The sequence below is a fragment of the Leishmania infantum genome, chromosome 33 (genome assembly GCF_000002875.2).
Source record: "Leishmania infantum JPCM5 genome chromosome 33".
In the NCBI taxonomy this organism is placed as follows: Eukaryota; Euglenozoa; class Kinetoplastea; order Trypanosomatida; family Trypanosomatidae; genus Leishmania; species Leishmania infantum.
The window spans coordinates 602,125-622,572 of record NC_009417.2 but is presented as its reverse complement, the minus strand read 5'-3'; the positions used below and the strand labels follow the sequence as shown (position 1 = coordinate 622,572).

At 59.8% G+C, this 20,448-nt stretch overlaps 2 protein-coding genes across 2 annotated transcripts; both read right to left on the bottom strand.

The window, feature by feature from the left end:
• Window positions 1–283: 283 nt before the first annotated feature.
• LINJ_33_1580 (conserved hypothetical protein) lies at window positions 284–2,842 on the bottom strand (the record flags this gene model as incomplete). The annotated part of the gene is made up of 1 exon (XM_001468204.1): window positions 284–2,842. The coding sequence occupies one exon, from the start codon at window positions 2,840–2,842 to the stop codon at window positions 284–286; it is 2,559 nt and encodes an 852-aa protein (XP_001468241.1).
• Window positions 2,843–5,037: 2,195 nt separating this feature from the next.
• On the bottom strand, window positions 5,038–15,366 carry LINJ_33_1570 (conserved hypothetical protein; the record flags this gene model as incomplete). The annotated part of the gene is made up of 1 exon (XM_001468203.2): window positions 5,038–15,366. The coding sequence occupies one exon, from the start codon at window positions 15,364–15,366 to the stop codon at window positions 5,038–5,040; it is 10,329 nt and encodes a 3,442-aa protein (XP_001468240.2).
• Between the last annotated feature and the right edge of the window lie 5,082 nt (window positions 15,367–20,448).

The window sequence follows — 20,448 nt, the reverse complement described above, 5'->3', positions numbered from 1 at the left end:
GAGAAGCACCTGTGCACACAAAGACACACAGGAGCGAGAAGGAGCAAAAGGTCTTATAAAGACTCAGCCCCACCCCCACCCACTCAAACAGGGTCCGTGTGCAGCACCCTCTGCCATGCATGCAGCGCTCAGTACCATGAAAAGCGCACAGACGCACACGCGCAAGCATCCAAGCACAGCGAACACCCCCTCCTAGGCAAACAAACAAAAGAAGCAGGCTCCGCGTCGTCTCCGTTCATGTCATTTGCACCGCTGCCGCACACGCACTGGGGCGCTGACACGGTTACTCGTGCGAGACCTCGATGACATCGCCGCTCATAAGGTGATAGTGGCCAAGCGTGTGGCGGTCCTGCAGCTTCGTCACCATGCCATTGCTGTGCCTCACTGTGAGGGTACATCGGGAGAGTGGGATGAGCGTCCTGCGCTGCACTGCGGCGCGCACTTTCAGCACCTTCTCCTTCACCGGCAGTCGCTCCTGCCAGTCCTTTGTGCTGTGCAGTCGATCTTTGACATGAAAACGCACTTGGACGGCCTCCTCAGCCTCATAGATCCAGACCTCTTGCGCGGCGTTGCTGCCAGAGGTTGAGGACGTGAACGGAGCTGTACGGCTGCGCAGTGCCGACGGGAGACCAAGCGTCGTACTTCCCACTAGCGTCGCGGGATCGAGCGACTTCTGCGCTGCTGCAGAAGACACACCAGCACCCTCTGCGCCACCGCTGAACATTTTCCACTCCTGACGCTCGGCCTTGATGCCAGTGCTCTTTTCCACCATAGCCATGATGTCGCTAATACGGTCTGCCGCGTGGGCAGTCACGCTGAACGCCTTCTGGGGCGCCTGCGCGACGCGCACCACAAAGGTCCGCCACATAGTTGACGAGGCAGGGTCGGAGAGGGCGGCCGCGAGGGCCACAGCGGAGCCCTGCGTGGCGGTTGCCGCTGCTGTCGTCACTGGCGCACCAGTCGTCGCCCGGGGTGGCTGAGGAAGGGCTGCGACGTCCAATACGGCCGCGCCTGATCCTGGCGCGTGAAGAAGGGCAGCATGCTGACGCTGCACGTTCGACACCGATTCGTCCACGGTAAGCGGGACGCCGAGTGCCGCCCACACCGCGTAGTTGTGCAGCAGGTACTTCGCGAAGTCGTGGTAGGAGATGGTGCCTACGTCGGCGAAGAGGTCGGCGACGAGGCGCTTCCTTTCTCCTGTCGGCATCTCGATCGTCTTCTCCAGCAGGCAGTAATCCACTATGTACTGCACCTCCTCAGCCGCTACGGCATCCTCGACGTCGCGGCGCAGCGCCACGAAGCAGAAGCGCGCTGCATCCTGCACCGACATCTGTGCCGCGTGGAAGGCGCAGCCCACCATCAGCTCCCGCAGATCTCCGGCAGTCACCTCTGCAACACTTTTGCCGCTGAACGTCGCTGCCAACTGCGCCACCCCGCCGTCGAGCGAAGCGCGGCCCATGAGAACATCGAAGATGTGACGCACATGCTCCGCGGTGGGCTGTGCTTCCAGGATGCACTGCCGCTTCAACTGGCGCCGCGCAGCCTCAGCGACGTGCTGCTGCGACTCCCAAGCAATGGGCTGATAGGCGCCAAGCGGCGCTTGTGGCGGCTGTGACTTCCCCCAGAGCTGTGCCACGTGCTGGTACTCTTCTTGATGAGCCGGGTCATTGATGCGCGTGCACGCCGCGTCCGGGCAGCGCGGCGGATCGGCGGAGAGTGGCTTGCTGGACACTCGCATCGTCACGAGCAGCAAGCCGAGGTCGACGCCGTTGATGGTGCGGACAGGCGCCGCCCACCGAACGTCGCGGTTGCGGGCCGAAGCGGAGGTCAGCGGCGGGAGCGGCAGTGGCACCGCAACGTCATGCGACTTGGTGGGATCGACAACGCTCTGGACAGAGCAGTGGAAGACGGCGCGCCGCAGCTCCGTCTCGGCAGACCCTCCCTGCAGCGTCAAACACAGCGGCTGCAGAGGATCGGAGAAAATGAAGCGGTCCTGTCCTCCGAACTCGACGGATGTGGTGTAATGGGCACCGCGCACATAGGCGGTGGCGCGTGCCAGCCACGTTGCCCGCAGTGTCAACCCAACTGGGAACGGTGAAGCATTACCAGAGGGTGCGGAGGAGGTAAGCGGAGGCTCAGTTCCCATCAGCGCCCCACCGTGCGGCACCACTGCCACCTCCCAGCTCATTGTCACAAACCCAAAGTCGTCGAGGTGCTTCGCTTCCAGCAGCGCATTGTCCAGCAGAAAAAGTGGGTCTGCGGTGTCCTGGGCGTTGCGAGGGGCCAGCATCACACGCACCGGGCTTGCGGCGGGAGCAGAGCTGGCACAGTGTGGGCTGAAAGGCGCGTATGCCTCGCCATAGAAGACTGTGCCGTCGACGGACTCGATCGTGACGACCACGTAGTCCACGACGCTTTCGCTGCAGCTACTACCACCCTCCCGTTTCCTACGGCATTGGGCGGAAGCGTTAACTCTGTCCGGAAGTGCCTTTCCTGGAATCGACAGTGACGTCAGGGTACTCGTCTCTGCCACGGTAAAGTTGAACGTCTCGTTGAACTTGGGGTGTGCGGTGAAGAAGTGCGGCTTAGACTTGGCCACCTCCTTCGAGTTCAGCACCGTGCGGATTCCCTCCTCCGCTGCGGCGTTGCCGCAGCTGCGAGGATTTGCATTGGATACGGAGGAGGGCGGCGATGCGTGCAGTCTCTTGACCGTGACAACATGGACGCGCGCTACGGGATCGCTGAGCAGCACACCGGCTGTGGAGAGAAACGCCTGGTGTAAGGTGAGACTAACATTGCTGTCGAAGCGCACCGGCAGCGGGGCGGGGTTGTAGGAGGCCATGCCGTGCCGCAAAGTACACAAGGAAAAAAGAGAAAAGACGACGCAGGCGATGAAGTGAGCGTGCCGATTTCCTGTTGTTTTACCTTGTGAGCACTCTTTCTTCGCTTCTTTCTGTGTGTGTGTGTGGATGTGTGTTCTGCCGTCTATGCGCCTAGTGCATGTGGCGCCTATCACTCTCTCTCTGTGTTTTCACAGCGTAGCTTCTGGCCGCCACGTCAAGGAGAAACCACCTCCACTCAGAACAGCAGCAAAAAAGAGCTCAACGAATGCAAACCAACCACAAAAAACACAGTTCTATGTTCTCTAGTGCTGTTACGTCTTTTCAGACCCGCCTCCCTCCCCCCAAAAAAAATGCGTGCGCCGCTGAGTTTCTATGATATGTGCGAGCGCCACTGTCGATGCTCGTCGAGGTAGAGTTCACAGAAAGGCTACTCGGGTGCGTGTATGTGTATGCATGTGTAAGCTTGGATGTGCGCCAAGCGGGGCTTGTCCGCTGCTCCTTCTGGGGAGCACCGGGGGTGAACAGGAGCAGCACACAAACACGAAGCAAGAGAAGCAAAAGAGTGTTAAAGGAAACCAGAGAGCGATACGGGGAGAGGAGGGAGGGTCCCACACCGTTCAAGGCCGAGGAGGCAGTTGGTGGACCACGCATGAGATGCACGCTGGGGGCGTGACCCCCAGCATCGCCAACATATCCGTGAAGAGACGAGGCAAAGGGCTCTGCCCCCTACAAGGGTCTCTACCTCACGAAGGCACAGAAGGAGAGAGAAAGCGAGAAGACCCCGCCAAAGTTCTCCATGCGTCTTCCGCTGCGATCTCCGCCCCCCTTCCACCCCCGCTCTCCTGCGCGCGTGTAATGTGCAGTGCTCGCATGCCTTCCTCGCAGCCGACTCCGCTTCCTAACGGCCCTGCAGCGCCAGCGAATGGGCGTAGCGATGCGGCAGAACACGCGCGCGAAGAGAGAGGGAGGGGGGAGGGGATGCGCAGGCTCTTCATAATATATATTTGTAGTTTCTTTTTACGTGGACGATTCACCGATTGCAATGGGCTCTTGCCTGAGAAGCGAAAAATCTGCCTGTCCTTCGACACACATATTGAGAAGATCGAAAGGATGCCCACGTGAGCGCGAGTGAGAGACAAGTGGAATCATTGTGCAGAGAATACATCATCGCGAATACTGGCCCACCAAAAAGAGCAGCAGCAGCACCAACTGCACCAAAACACACACACACACACTCACACGTGTGCGATTGGCGCAGGCGGTCGCATACTGTCGATATACGCGTCACATGCGTCCTTGCAACCAGGACAAGGGAAAAAGACAGACAAAACAAGAAAGGGGAAGAGAGATCGTGCGCTCGAGCACACTCCGTACTTACCTTAGTCACGAGCACACCCCCTACACACACACACACACACGCCCACATAGATGCAGAGACAGGAGTAAAACACTACAAGCTGTTGCACTAACAGGAACAACGAACAACAAGTACAGGAATAGTGACAAAAGAAAGGAGAGCAGCTTTCAGTCCCAGCATACGAGACATGAAAAGGAAGTCATGGAGACAAGAGAGCGTTTCAATGTTGTCAGTATTGATTCGCGGCAGCTCACGATCGCTCACGCAGTGGCGGTGGTGATGAGGGGAGGACAAAAGCAGCAACAAAACACTCCTTCCCCTCTCCCAAGCACACAAAGACGAAGTTAACAGGGACGTGATCGAGGAAGACGAAGAAGGAAGATGCGAGGAAGGGTGAGGGGGGATGGAGTAGCGCTGACGAGGGTGCTAACGGCCGTCGCCGTCTCCACGCCTGCTCAGCCGCAAGCATACAAAAAAATATATATATATGCACCCACCTACAAACACACACACACACACGCACGCACAAACACAGATTCGCACACGAGGAAAGAAAAGGTAAAGAGCAAGGTAGATAAGGGAAGAACAACAAAAAGGAAGGTGTGAGAGAAAGAGCGGCGCGCCGCTTCTCGGTTCAACAGAGGAAATTCCGCCATGCCAACACAGACGAATGCCGATGCACAGCTATCGTGGGGTTTAAGTGCCTCCACATGAGCCTGTTTAGGACATGTAAAGCAGCATAGCGGAGAAGAGGAGGTGCATAGTTAGGAGCACCACTCACTGGGCCAAATTACACACATACACGTACGACTCCGATTGCACGCTGCCACTCGCTATTCACGGCACACCTACCAGGGTGAACGCACCCCATGTATTGGAGGACATGCCCCGCCTCCGCGCTTCAGCCATAGTCGTGCGAAGCGCCACCGCGTACGGGTTCTTCAGCATCCACCGCATCACTTTCTTGAGATTGGCCAGGTAAAGTGCGATAAAGGCATAGTGCTCGTCATTTGGCAATAAGCCATGAAGAATGTTGAGTCGAAGAACTCGGTTGACGCCAAGCGCCATGCACAACTTTGCCGATGTACCAGCATCGCTGACCGTAGGGTACTGGCTGCGGTTGGCGGTAAGGACGAGTAGGTCGATGTGAGAGCAGAGAGGAGGCAGAGGGAGAGCCGGCGGCGTCCCTGACGTGATGGGGGGCACCGCTGCCGTGGTGGCGCCAGGGGAAACACTCGTGGCAGGCGAGGTGGCATTCGAAGTCGCAGCTGCTGCACCAGTGGAGGAGGCGGTGGCATTGTTGGCTGGGCTGGCGACATGGGCTGCCGGCTGCTGAACACGCACCTGCTGCAGATTCTGCGTCAGATCCTGGATTGTCACAACTCCGTCTGCGACTCGAATGAACCCCTGGTCGACCGGAGCCAGGAACATCAATGCCCGCGTGCGCACATCCGTGAAGGCCTGAATGAGTTCCTTGCGCGTGCACCCGCGGTGCACCCGCCACGTGCGCAGCAAATCGTCAAAGGTGTCGGCCCTTTCGCTCTGCTGCGGCGCACCACTTGGAGTAGCTGACGTGGTGTCAGCCGACGCAGGGTTGCTGCGCACACTTATGTTGCCTACAGTCGCAGAGGTAGCAAGGGGATGCCCAGTGGGCAAAGAGTCTGCCAGGGAGTGTGCAGAGGAGACAGGAGGTGTGACAGCGTTGTGCGCCGACGCCTTGCTGGCGGCGGAGTCCACCGTAGCTGTCAGTGCACTAGTAGCAGAATTTGCGGCCGTGCCAGCGCCGGTCTTCGGCTGTTGCTGCGGCCGTGTGCTCGACGACGACGGCGCGCACAGCGCGAAGGTCGGCATTGCGAGCGGAGCAGACGGCGCCGCGGAACCGGCGCCGACACTACCGTCGTAGGGCAAGAAGATGTACTTCTTGGCCGCCGGGTCCAGGGCCCCACTTGTGTTGCGCAAGCGCTGCGGCTGATGTGTCATGCCGTGGTGCACGAAGTGGGTCAGACATGGCGTCACAATCAGCGTGAACTGCTCGCCAAGTGGCGTCTCTTCGTCGCCGTAGTTGGGCGATGGCAAGAAGCCGGCAAAAGGCAGGTGCATGAGGGACACATCCGGCATTATAATGAGTTCCTCGGCGTCTTGGTAGCTTACGTGCTCGCGGCGCATGCGATCTGCAATGGGCTGCCAGGCATCCGCGTAGAGGTTGCGCAGGCACGTCGATGTCTCCTCCTCCAAGGCAGCGCGCAACACGTCTGGCGTTGAGTTGCTGAGGGGTGGACTCGCAACCGAGCTACCCGTTGCGGCGCGTGCCATAACTGTCCCGAAGGGGTGTGTGGATGACGAGGCGGCACCGGCAGTCTCTGCAGCGTTGCCGTGTTCCCCCGTTATGGAAAACTCAGCTGAGGTTGACGCCAGCAGTGTGCTCATCGCGTCTTTGTTGTGGTACTGCTGGAGGGATATCTGCGCCCGCAACTTCAAGAAGCCGGCGGCGCGTGGAGGACGGACAACCACGTCACACTGGGCCCCGTACTCGGTTGTGTACTCGGCAAAGTAGAAGACGAAGAGGGACTGCGGATGGGCGAGTAGGGCGAAGTCAACGGCCTCGGCTGGACTATACGGAATGACAATGTGGCGCACGCTGCGAGGCACGAGAAGCAGCTGAGCTGCCGTCTCAATCATCTCAATAGCGCCTCGAAAGTACGTCGTTCGCACTGTCGAGGGCTTGCGCTCTGGAGCACCGTCATCATCCCCACCGCTGGCGGCTGCGGCTGGTCCACCTTGAAAGGCTGCTCCGCGTGGAGAGCTGCTCATCAAAGGGGAGCTGGTGGTGCTGGGGCCTGAGAGTGTCGCGTGCTCGGAGGCGGAGCGGCTGGCGTCTACCGGCAGCTCCAAGACATCGGTGCCTGCGGCGGCGGCTGCCGGGCGGCTGCAGATAGAGACATTGGCGAGACTCGTTGGCGGCGGCACGTAGGTGCTGGATGCGGACTTGCCGACCGTTGCGCCGCTGCCGGCCACTGTTGTGGTGTTCACGGTAGGTTTGACGGCCGCAGTGATGACGGTTGGCGTCGGTGCCGCTGGGCTCGGCTTCGGTGCCGGCTTCTTTAGATTCACCAAGTCACCGGCCTCCTCGCCCTCGACGCTTACCGGCAGCTTAGGGTCTTGGTGGTGTTCTGCAACGTGTTCCACATCCATAGAGCGGGGCGCTTCGTCTTCCACGTCTTCGCCAGCTTCGTTGTCGCCGCCGTCCGACTGTCCTGCGCTGCTGCTGCCTTCGCTGTGATCGTTGCCGCCGACCAGGGCGCCGTCCAGCTGGGTCAGGGACCCTCGCATCGAGATGTTGACGCTGGATGCTAGCGAGGGCGGCTGCGTCGCCATGCCCGAATCCTTTGGCGCCAGGAATGAAGAGATGAAGGAGGACGTCATAGACGGTGTGTTGTCAGCTGCTGCGGCTGCTCCCTCGCCGCCATCCTCCTCCCCGTGCGCTGCAGCGTAATCGTTACGCTGCTCCTCCTCCTCCAACATGCTGTGGCCCTTCGGCGAGGGCGCATCGGCAAGCGACGGCCCGGCGGGACTTACGCCGAACATGCTCTGATTCGATAGGAAACCACCACCACCAAAATCGTCGTCGTCATCGTTGAAGCCGAACTTGCAGTTTTCTCCAAGCATCGAGGATGTGCGGCGCAGCTCTTCCTCCCTGGCGAGCATCACCCCAAGGTCGCCGCTGATGTTGCACAGGCCGCTATCTGCGTAGTGGAAATCACAGCCGCTCGCCTCCGAGTCGCTCGTGAGACCACCGCCGGTGTACGTGAGCGTAGGGTCGACCTGCACCGTGGTGTCGTTGAGGTACGCGTAGTGCACCAACCACCGCGCGCTCTCCAGTGCAATGTGGCGGCACTCCTCGTCGAGCGTTTCGGCCAGGGCAAAGGCGTTCAGCGTGGCCTCGTGGTGGCAGCGCGCCTGCATGTTGTGATTCTCCGAGGCATACGCTGCAGAGAGCGCCGAGTTCGCCTTGCCGAGCTCCACCCAGTTGGCGAGATTGCGTGCCTTGGTGGCCCAGCTCTGCATCACCTTGATCGCTTCCGCCGACTTGTTCAGGCCCATTCGTGCCTTGGCCCGCATGCTCAGCAGCGCGCCGCTCCACTCCGCCGACTTCTCCTGCACCTTTTCACGGCTGTCGAGGGCGGCGATGCAAGCGTCGAACTGACCCAGCTGCAGATTCGCGTTTGCCAGCGCCTCGAGGGCAAAGCGGCTATCTCTGGCGGCGTCTTCGCCCTCCTCGCCGGTGGCCAGCTTCTCCAGCTCCTCCGCCGTCTTCACCACGTCCATATACATGCCAGCGGCTTCCTGTGCCGCCACGATGTTGCGCATCGTCTCCCGACTCACTTCCTTGTCCTCGTACTCCTTTGCCAGCTCACTCACCTTTGCCCACGCGTCGCGTGCCTTGTCGCTCATGTTCGCTGCGGTGTACAGCCGAGCAAGGCTCAGCATAGAGTTGTAGGCCAGCAACTTGTCGTGGCACTCGTTGGCGTACTCCATGACCAGGGTGTGGTAGTGAATCGCCGTGGCAGGCTTTTCGAGGGCACGGTACACGTTCGCCAGTTTACTGAGCACGACGCTCTCGCACGCGCGCGAATCCATGCGCTCCTCGTCAGCCACCGCTGCCCGAAGATCCCTCGCTGCCGTGGACGCCGTAAGCTCGCGGTTGATGAGGTTGTCGGACATGAGCACGTCCTCCTCATCCCACAGGAAGAACTCCTCGTCCAGGGGGACAACTGGGCCCCAGGCTTGCAGGGAGGTACTGACGTCATCACCGACGTTGCTGCGGAAAGTCTCGTAGACGTCGTGGGGAGCGGACAGCGACGCGCCATCGTCCACGGCGACCGGGCTCGTCGACGACTGTTGCGATGAAAAGCGAGCTTGTGCGGTGCTGTGGCTGACGCGGCGGCGCGACTGCGCGGCCGCGCTGGCGGCTTCGACCTCACTCATGGTGATGACGAGGGCATGCGAGTAGACCTTCAGCGCCTCCTCCCAGTTCTTGATGAGGGAATACGCGTCGCCGCTGACGATGAAGATGCCGCGAAGCGCTTTGCGGATGTGCGACTTGGCCTCACGAAGGGCAAAAAGTGCTGTCATGCACTCGCTCGAGCTCTCTGTGTGTACTCGAATCGCCGGCAGCTGTGCCAAATGTGGGGCGGCGGAGCTGGGACTGTGGCTGCTGTGTGCGGTCGGCATCGCCGTGGTACTCGAAATGCCTGCATTCACGCTGTTTACCAAGGAGAACAAATCCGTCCCGCTGCGGTTGCCACCAGCGGCGCTGAGCTGGATGGAGGTGCTGCGACGGCTTCGGTCATCATCATCCATCGCGGCACCACCGGCGCCGCTACCGCTACCGCCCGGCGACGGTTCGTCGTGCAAGAAACCGGCTTCGACGGCGGTGGTGGAAGCCGCGCCTGCAGTTCCCACCGTTGTCGAAGGCCGCGGCCGCAGTGGTGCTTCTTCCGGTGAGTTCCACCCCGGGCTGTGGCGGTCGTCATCGAGCGGCGACGGCGACCCAGTAGAGGAATGGCTGGTTGGCATCTGCAGAGTCGGCACCTCAATCGTGCGAGCCGTGTATTTGCCAGCCGTCGTGGCGGCAGTGGAGGCGGAGGCGGAGGCGGTGGTCTCTGCGCCAGCGCCGCCGCCCTGTCGCCCGCAGCTTTGCCCGTCCTCGCCATCCTCGCTGTTCGGGCCGTGCTCCGCAGCACCGCGCGGCGAGGCAACACTGGTGCGCCGCAGTGCCTCGATGCTCGGGGCCGTTCGTGGCGAGTTCAGCGAGTCGGCCACTTTTTTGTCCTTGGCGCTCACGTTCTCCAGTGCGCGGCGGAGCTCGGTGCGGATAGTGCAGATCCAGGCGTCACTCTCCTGGAGCAGCTGATCAACCAGCGTGACGGCACGGAGGGCCCGGTCACCATCGAACTCCGCCAGGCACCGCGCGTACAGCATGAAGACGGCGATCTTTACAGAGTTCACGTACGTGCGCAGGACCACGTCCTCTGTTGTGTAGGGGTCCTCTGTCGGGTGCAGGATTTCTCCCCACATGGGAGGCCGCACCAGTGCCGAGTTCGGCTTGTTCTCGATAAGCGGCTCGAGCAGCAGGGCGGCTTTGCGCGGCTGGTTCAGCAGCAGCAGCCCTTTGCAAATAACGATGAGGCTGCACGGCACTGCGGTCAGCAATCGCTTCGGTGTTCCGCCCTTCCTTTGCCACCGCTGCAGCGACCGCTGCGAGCTGTATGCGCTGCTCACGGCGTTGCTAAGCTCCTCACGGCGCTCTCGCACGTTCACCTCATGCTCGGCTTGGGTGACGTAGGACAGCGCCAGCATGCGCTCGCTCTCTGCAACGCGCCAGACTAGTTCCAGGTCATCCTCAATGGCATCCGTTACACCGGGGATGTGCTCCTCGGCCGTGGTGAGGCTGCCGGAGCCGGCAGCGCGTAGGTGCAGATTGCGGTGAAACTGCTGCTGCGTCGTCGCCGGTGGCACCTTCGCAGCAAGTCCGGCGGCCGCAGCAGACACCGCGTTCTCTATGTTGGTAATAGCTGAGCCAAGCGACAACCCAGAGGAGCCGACAGAGGCGTTTGGGCTGAAGGCGCCGCTGTCGCCGCTTGCGCTCGCCGCTGCTGCTGCATCGGCCGCTTGCAAAGACTTCTTGGCGATGTTCACAGCGCACCGAAAGAGCTCCACCGACTGCTTGTACACCTTCAGCTTCATCAACTGCGCGCCGCGCTCCATGTAGGCGGCAAACAACTCCGTCTCCCGCACGCGGCGGCGCAGCATTTGCATCACCTGCGCACATTTGATGAAGTACTTCTCCGCCTTTGCCAAGTCGTTGAAGGCGGCGTGCGCCAGCCAGCCTTCCTTCAGCAGATACACGTAAGACCGAAGCAGCTTTGACCGACAGTCGCCGAAGCGGAGGATGTAGTCGCCTCGCGGTCGAGGTGCCAGCACCTGCAGCATCTGCTCGCACAGGGCGGCTTGCGGCAGTACAAACTGAACTGTTTCAATGACGGCGCCGTAGACGCGACACGCGGCTTGGGCCCGCACGAGAAACACCATTGATTGCAGGTATCGCATCGCGGAGAAGATTGTTTGATTGTGACTTGTCCAGTCTTTCTTCTCGAACTTGAAGTGCTTCTGCGCGTTAGTCAGCGCCTCCACCGACTTGCCCGACGCCAAACGCGCGTTGATCAGGGAGACGATGGCGCGCTGGCGCGCACGGAACTCGCCAAAGGCGCTTGCGACGAGGCGCTCCTCCAGTGCGTCCTGCTCCGCTTCCTCTAGGCGCGGCGGCTTCGCAGTCAAGCACTGCTCGCCCCGTTTGTGCAGCGCCGCCGACCAAGACATGTTCACAATTCGCTCCAGCACCAAGGACTCCAGTGCGCTGTCCCCGCCCTTGGAGGCTGCGGGCTGCGCAAGGTTGGGAGACCCCTGCAGGGTGACCGTCGGCATGGATAAGGCACTGGACTCCATGGCGCGTCTGCCGACGTTGTCCTCGCCCGCCTCCTGGTGTCCGTCTTCGGCGCCCCTCTGGTTCGTGGTGCTGGAGCTCGGGTGATGCAGCTCCGGCGGCGGGGTCATGGACTCTGAGGAGGTCATCGCGAAGGCAAATGGTGTCCACGTCGTTGTCCGATCCGCGTGTCCCACAGTAAAGAGACCAGATCCATTGATGGCCCCCCCTGCTCCCGACACCGTCCCCTCCATATCGTTGGTCCCGTCGCGACTGACAAGGAGCGAGGTGGTGAGCGGCGTGCTGTGGGCCGAGATGGCAGCGGTGCTCGCATTCGATGAAAGAAGCTGGTGCGCAGCCCATTGGTTGGACAGCGCCACGCCACGACTCGCAAAGGCGGAAGTGCCGACGCCAGCCGCGTTGCTCGCGGCTGACGGGCACCCTCCAGACGGCGACGGCCTTGCGGACGTGTCCTCCACGCTAAACTTTGATGGCGTCAGGGCCGCCGAAGCACTGGAAACAGGGGCGGCGGCTGCGCTCATCTGAGGTGGGATTGTGAGGCTTTGCGATTGCGAGGCGCCTCTGCTGCTTGGCGCGGTTGTTGCCGCGGCAGCTCCAGCCATGGCGAGCTCGACGAGAGGGTGAGAATCGAGAGAGCTTGCCGCGGCAGCAGATGCAACCATGTGTGTCATGGAGGCGGCACAGATCGTTCCACGACGCAAATGCCGCCGCGTCGCGGCGGACTCGCTGTACCGCTCCATCCTCCCACGCATGCTGCGAAAGAGTAGCGCGAAGCGGCGCTCCCGCTTGTTCTCTGACCACGCATCAGAGCCAAAGAAGAAGGCAGTGGCTAGGCGACAGAGGGTCTTGGTGTCTGTGATGTGCACCTGCTGCAGCAGCGGGAGCGCCGGCGGTGACGCCACGCTTCCAGTGCTCTGCTTCAGCACCTCATCGCCTGCCGCCACTAGGTGGGTCGTTGGGGTAGAGGCCGGGGACGTGTCGGGGTCGCCCACAGCGGGAGTGCCTGCTGCGTCGACGGCGTTGCCAGCAGCGGTGGGGAGCTGCTGGACATCCGCCTCGATCGCGTCTTCTAGGTAGGACGCCCATGTGTTCGCGACAGCTTTGCGGTATACCATTTCTAGCCGCGCAACAAGGTCGTCCATCACCAGCGTGGGATCCTCCAACATCGCCCGAATCGTGTTAGGCGTCAATGAGGGCCCTGCGGCGGGGGCGGCAGCGCCTACCTTGGCGGCTGGGAGGAAAGACGCGGCTCCCATAGCCGCTGCCGTTGGAGCGGTGTTTGCGGAGGTACCCGCGGGCGGTGCTGCAGCCGCTGCGCCGTTGCTGCTGCTCGTCGATGGCGCCCCGCTACTCGTCAGTGCACTGGATGTGGCTGCCGGGGCCGATCCGGAGAAGGCTGTGGCAGCAGCGGTGGGGCTGCCTACCGGCGCCGTTGCTGCGGTCACCACTCGCGGAGGCGACGAGCAGCTGAGAAGCGAGTCCACGTCAGCACGGCGCAGCTTGTCGGCGTGCCGGTGAATGTTCGTGAGCAGCCGCCGCGGCTTCGGGGTCTGCAACATGCACAGCACCATCTCGCGCCCGTCATCGCGCAAGAAGCTCGCGCAGAGGATGCACTCCGCAATCGCGACAACGTCCTGCTCGCCGATCCACTCCGCCAGCTCCTGCACTACAGCCGCCCAGTCAATGTATGGAATCGCATCCACGTCATCCATCGCACTAATGTGATTCGCGTTCTTGCTTCGGTCGTCGTCTGTCGCTGCTGTTTCTGCAGCGCCGGCTCCGCCTTCCGCAGCATTGCTGGAGCAGGCAGCATCATTCATCGCCGCTGGTGGAGGCGGGGCAGGAGGAGCAAGCGGCGGTCGCCCGGTGGTGTTTGTGTTGCTAGCCCCTGACGTTTCCATGTTTGTTGCCAACGCAGGGGTATCCACACTGATACGCACGCTAGCCGTGGCGGTGGTGGCTGCCTTGGACAAAGGTGTGAAGCTGCCGCGGCTCTTTCGCTGCTCCAGTACGTGCAGGTGATGGCGCAAGATCGCCTTGACGATCGCCCAGCTGGCAAGGGAGCACGCGATGGTGAGGAGCTCCTCCAGCATCTTCTTGTCTTCCTTCGTGATGAAGAGGTCCGCTGGCGGCTCAGGCGACACGACGCCGCTATCCGCCAGTGCTCGCTTGGCCTTGCCAAAGGGTGAGGAGGTGGAGCCCGCTCTGGCAGCGGTGGTGGCGGTGGCCACTGGTGTGACGGCCCTCTCGCGCGGAGTTGCTATTCCTGCTAACGCGGCAGTGTCCGCATTCCGATTAGGAAGAGGCGAGTTCAACGGCGCCGTGTCTCCGTGCGGTGGGTGTCGCTGAGGACCGCGGGTGGGTGTGAGGGGAAGCTGACTTCGACGTGAACCACTCACCGCCGCATCTGCGGCGCTGAAGGGGGACCCCAAGACAGCAGGAGTGAGGAGGACTTGCGAGAGGTTCTCCCACCGGAACTCCGGCCCAGCGTTGCCGTACGAGCCTGTGGTGCTAGGGATGAGCCGTTCGAGTGCGCGGAGACGTGCATCGTGAAGGAGAGCTCGGTCAATGCGCACCAATACGTTGATGATATCCATGAGAAGCCGCCGCCACTCGTAGTGGCCAAAGTCAGCAGGGGCCAAAGGCTCCTGCGCTATCACGGGAGACGGCTCAGCCGCGCCTAGTAGGGTAGCGGCAGTGGATGACTCCTGTCGCGATACGACGAGCTCCGACTCCGTCCTCATGCCCTCAAGCAATGCTTCGCCGCTGTTGTCTGCCGCGGTGTCCGGCGTGCCACTGGAGCGCTCCTGCTGCCTGTGCGCATCTGCGCCGGTCTTGCCGTTCCGCGCACGCTCGTCCTCGGAAACACCGGCGCTGCTACTGCCGCCCCACGTGCGCGGGTCCTCCGGAACTTCCTGCAAGCACAAATCCAGCGCATCGATCATCTCCGCTCGCATCTTCTGTAGCCTCTGCACGTGCTCCCGCGCCACTCCCGCAGCCCCTTTGTCTGCTTTTCCCTTCAGAGAAGCCGCAGGGCTGGCGTTCTCACATGGAGCTGCGCGCGCTTCGGCGCCATTGGTGGCGGCCACGGATGTAAACGAAGCGCTCCTTCGTCTCTGCGCTCCTGCTGCGGTGGCGTTCTCACCAGCAGCGATGCTGCCATCACTGAGGCCGCGCTGCCACGAGGTTGAGGGGCGCTCTTGCTCCTCTCGCTCCTCTTGCTGCAGCTGCTCGCTGCGCTCCTGCACGACACATCGAATATGCAGCAGCACGTCTTGCATGCTTGTGTTCGGTGGGAGCCCTCTCAGAATGTGCGAGGACGCGAACATCACGTTATCGCCAAAGGTAGACGGCATCCCTGATGTGGGGAAGTCGCTCAAGTGCGAATCGTGAGCCGCGTCCCCATGGTGCGACGCCGCCACCGCACCTGCGCTGCCTGTGAAGGCAGTGCGGCTGCTTCCTATGTATGAGCGGTGATGTGCGCCATCACCTGCGCCACCGGTCGCTGCTGAGCCAGTTGCAAAAGCGGATGCGCTGCCGCTGCTGCCCGCCCCAGCATGACTTCCATCAGCGCCACCTCTCTGATGGCCCTCTTTGCTATGGTCCTCGCGCGTACCGCCCACCTTCTTCAGGAACCCGGCGATGCTCTTGAAGCTCAACATGGCGATGCTGCGTTGAGAGAACGAAACAGTTGCTTCCTTTTTTGTTTCTATTCGAGTGTTGATCTTGCAGGGTACGAGATGACCAGTCCGTGATGGCGCAGCTCTGTCGCGCGTGGCGTCACTGACAATACCGTGCAGGCGTAAGAGTAAAAAAGAGAGGGAGACAGATGAGGTGCTGCCTCGACAAAAGCAACCACGACACCGACACCTCAAACCTTCTCTGCGAGCGGTCCTCCACGAAGGCGTTCGAGTTCTGTATAGGCGGCGATGAGAAAGGGAAGAGGGCGCACGCCTATTCAAACTCGGATAAAAAAATTTAGTGAACAGAAGAAGGACAAAAAGAAAGAAGAGCGAAGCGTCGCACGCTGGTGTTGGTAGGTACTGCAGGGCGTGACTGGTCCCTGTCAACAACAAGCAGAGAGATACCGAACCAGAGAGAGAGAGAGCCAAGAGGAGAGTCAGGGGTAGGGGCTAGATGGTCCCCTGTAAAGGGCGCGATTGGGTCGAAAATACAGCGTCCCAAGTAAAACAGGGATATAGGGGCTGCTTGAAATTTGTTCTTTGTGTTCGTTGATGTGCCGTAGACCTCTGACTGGCTCGCTCTCTTCTGCTGCGGATCGGCGTTCGTCCTCCTCTCTGATGTGCCAGAAGCAGAGAGCAAAAGGAAGGAAGAGGCGAAGGGCGAGCGGGTACTGCACGTACACCAAAGAAGAACGAAGCAGAAGCGGAGTGGATACAGAGTGGGAGTCGCCGGCCGTGACAGACAAGAAAGTCACACAACACACAAGGCGAAAAAAAAGCAAATCAAAACGAAAACGAAAACAAAACAAACAAAAAAAAACGGCGACCAACATGTAACGCGAGTGCGCACAGAAGGGCGTATCACCGCACCAGATATAGAAACGCGTGGCCTGACAAGGACCACACTATTGAGAAAAAGAAGAAACAACGAATGAAAACAAACAAAAAAAAACGATCCCTACTCCACTATTGCGACGGTGCAACACGGGCGAAACAGTACACAACACAAACGAAGACGACAACAGGAAACAAACAAAAAAAGAAAGGTGCAAAGACGGGAAAACAAACAGGTACAAGGAGAAAGAAAAGTAGACTGACTTGCTTCCGAGCCTACCCGAGGACAGCCTCTGCTATGATGGAGGCGGTTGCCGCGGAGCGGTGCGTGTGGGAAGATCGACGTCGAAGAAGGGCGGGCCAATACTGAATGATAACAGGTGTGCGCGCTTGTGTGGAGGAGACGTAGACGGAGGGGAGGGGGAAGAGTGGAAGGAAGACACACAACAGGAAATGAAAGAGGGAGAGAGCAAAACGCAAAGAAGCAACGGATGAGACCAGACGAAGCTAAAGAAGGGAAAGAGCGAGAGTGGAAGGAAGGCGGGACAAAGACAATGCAGCAGACGCCGTGTGTGCGCGTGTGTGTGAGCTTCGCTGAGGCTGGAAGGAAGGGGGAGGGGAGAAGCGCCGTACCAAAAAAAAAACAAGAAGAAAAGGCTAAAAGCGAGAGATCAAGAAGGCAACAGGAGGGTCACACTCAGCGTTCATACACCACACACGAGGCACAAACGCGGCGAGAGAGAGAGAACGACCTCGCAAAGACAACCAAAGTGCCTTTACAAATTCGAAAAACAGCCAAAACAAAAGACAGAGAACGTGCGTGAAGCGCGGAGGGGGGGGGCGAGGGAGAACGAAAGGGTTGAAAAGAAGTAGAAACGCCGCTGAGTAGCCCAAGAAGAGGAGGAGCGGAAGGACTACACACGGACAGCGGCGCGCAGACACGTGCACCAAGTTGATGTATATCGTTTTTGCTTTCTCAAATGTTGGCCACACACACACACACAAGCACGTTGGCAGTGACACACACAGGACACATCAACACCAATTCCAGTGACAGGAAGACGAACAGGAAAGGGGACAAAACAAGTACCCCCCATAACAAACGCTCTCTCACACACACACACGCAGCAGGACAGCGCACGCGTGAAGGGTGAGGTGGGGGGGGGGTAGGTGAAATGCACTACGTAGCTACACACTCACACACACAAAGCATCCCTTCTTACCTTTTGTCGTTGTATGTGCGCACGTGTGCGTTTCGTTGTAGTCAGACAGGCCGGAGGGGGTGGGTGGGCATTTGATGAGAGTATGAGTAGAAGGGGAAGGGAGGGGTGCGTGAGGCGTGTGTGTGCATGTGCGAGAAAGGTGCGTGCAATGTGGCATCGACCGACAGGCAAGAGAAGGCGCGGAAGTAGGTGGTGGAAATTGAGAGAGGGATGCATAGAAAGGACTGCTTATAGGTTGATAACGTTGCACTGCAGGCGAGCTTCATGGAGACCAGAGCAGTCAACCGAACACATACGCGCACAGATAACACTTCTTTCCTTTTCCATGTCCACAAGCGCGTCATGGCGGGAAAAAGGGACCACTCAGAAACACTGCGTCTCGTCGTCTGTTTCCCGTCTTGCTATGCTACTCGGCATTTCTCCAGGTGCATGTGGTGGACATGGAGAAACCATGCGAATGCTTTCTTTGTTGCCCTCTGTCACCCGTGCTAGGAGCAAAGAGGGGCATGTGCAAGGGAACGAGGGGTGGGGGGAGGGGGTGTGGAGCCCGCCGCAGTATTCCCCTTTCCGCGTCTGCCCGTCGACCTTCACCTTCCCCAATCAACACACACACATCAACGTCATCAGGAAGATGACACACCGCCTCCTCAGCATGCTCCCCTGCACATACAACGACGTCAACACCTGTTGGCAGCAGTGCTTGCACACACACACACACACACACGAATGCACCCTGATCATGATTATGAGAAATCATCAATTCCAAGGATCTCATGCACAACAGCGCAACCCTCCACTGCACTCCGCACAATTCCGTTCTCGCCTGCCGCATTCGCAGAAATACCACGGTCGAGCACGAGAGGTGATGGGTGAGCGACTGGTGTCACGTGCGCACACACGAGCCGCGAGCGCCAATTTTTCCCAGTGCATACCGAACACACATGCAGCCAGCTGACAACCTGGCGCAGGGGACACACGCAGACCAGTCACCTCCACGATGCGTGCTTCTTTGCATCCCTCCTTCGTGTGCCTCACCGCCGATCCGTGCTTCATCAGTCTCTTCCCCCCCTTACCTCGCTACACACTTCCTAGGCCGCTTTTGCCGGCATGTCCCCACCACCCCACCACCCCACCCACGGTTCTCGCCCATGCACCTCTCGCAAGATGTGGCCAAGGCAGAAGGTAGTGTTGTGATACATGCGCCGCTCCCACCTCGGGGCAACTGGCCGCTGCCGAGCCACCGGATTTACTACGGATGCTTTAGGCTGTCCGTATCGTCATCGCCGCTTCCTGGCTGCTGCTGCTGTCCAGGTGCTGGTATTCTACCAGATACGAAGGGGTTCGCTGAACAGCTCTCCGATGAAGCTAGAGCTGTGGCGGTGGCGCCGCAAGGGGCTTTGACGGTGGCGCCAGCGCAGCCGCTGTGATGGGTGATGGCGCGCTCAGGGCGACGTACTGCTGTGACTGCGTTCCCGACGATGCGTATGAGGGTGGGGGTGGGGAGAAAGGGGCAGCTGAGATGGAGCGCCGCATCAGATCCGGCGACGCAAGCGCGCTGACGTGCGAGGCCGTGGATGGCTTCTATTTTATGAAGTCGTAAGCATCGGCACGGTACAGTGGCTCATAGGAGACCGCCGGTCGCACGGCTGGGCGAATGAAGGTGTTGGCGGGCTAACTGCTGTTGCTGGCGCCAACTGAATAATCGCTTGGGCGCATCATCTCTACATGGGCTGGTCGAGAGGGCTGGAAAAAATGTCTTCCTTTGTTTCTCGCCAGCGTTTCTCGTCCTGTTTTGGACTGCTGCTTCTCCGGCGGCTGGAAGGAGGAAGGGGGTGGTGGGTGGGACAGAGATACGCAAAGAAGAAGACAGAGGGGCATGATAGGCAGCTCCTGCGAAGGGGACCTGTTTGCGTATGCGTGGCCGGTTGCGGAAAGTAGCCCGCCCTTTCGTGCCAGGCGAGCAAAAAACTCCGTTAATGAGCGAAACCTCGCGTTCACTATCAAGCACAGACACATACTCAGCCTCCCACACCAGGATACTCGAACGGTGTCTGATGGTCGAGAACGCTCTCCTCCCGCAAGCTCCAGGTTAGACGAGGGCGACTAGCGAGGAGAGGAGCGAAGCGGCGAATACTTGCCATTTTTTTAACATCGACATTTTTCGTTTCGCGCGCGGTCATTGAAGAAGTGCCTGCCATAGCTGAAATTCTGCACTTGCATTCACACAAGCACCCTTATATGCGCCACAATGGATACAGAGACGACTTCGTTGAATAGAAAAAAGTGTAAGAGGGTAGCGCGCGGGGGCACACTTAATGACGTGGCGGGGTAGGGGCATGTGCAGTGACGTTAGCAGGTGAATGAGACGGAGAAAGATACACAGCTACCGAAAGATCCACAACACACAAACATCAATAAAAAACACGAGAGTTTTGAGCTTAAAGCACACGTACTCATTACACACCGTAGATAACAGCAGTGACCACAGCATTCGGACATAACACCAGCAGAGAAGAAACGAGAAAAAAAAGCAGGAGGCGAGCAAGAGAGATCAAAAAAAAAATAGATGAAATGGGAAAAACGGAGACGAGTTCATGTGTTGCTGTGCTCGAGCGAAGTGCCGTCCACGAGCTCAGAGAGAGAGAGAGAGACAGAGATGAAGGGGCAGGAAAACAAGCGAAAAAAAAGACAGGAGAGCACAACTAAACAGGTAGGGGTCCACGGATGGAGCCCGGCCATCGAGAGGGCAAGAGACATGACCAGCCGCGAAGCTGTACGTCCTCCGATACCTCCCCCCGAAAAAAAAAAAACAACAACCGCCTGAGGTAGTGCAGAGGTGTGTATTCGTGTGCGTGTGCGTGGCGGTGCCTCTTCTTTTCCTTGAACGTGTGCGACGAGCTTGGAAGATACTGCGCTCGAGAGAGGAGGAACGTCCGAGACAGCTGCAGTGAAGAACGGAGAGCAAATCCGGGCAGCACACAACGACAGTCACAACATGTTAGCA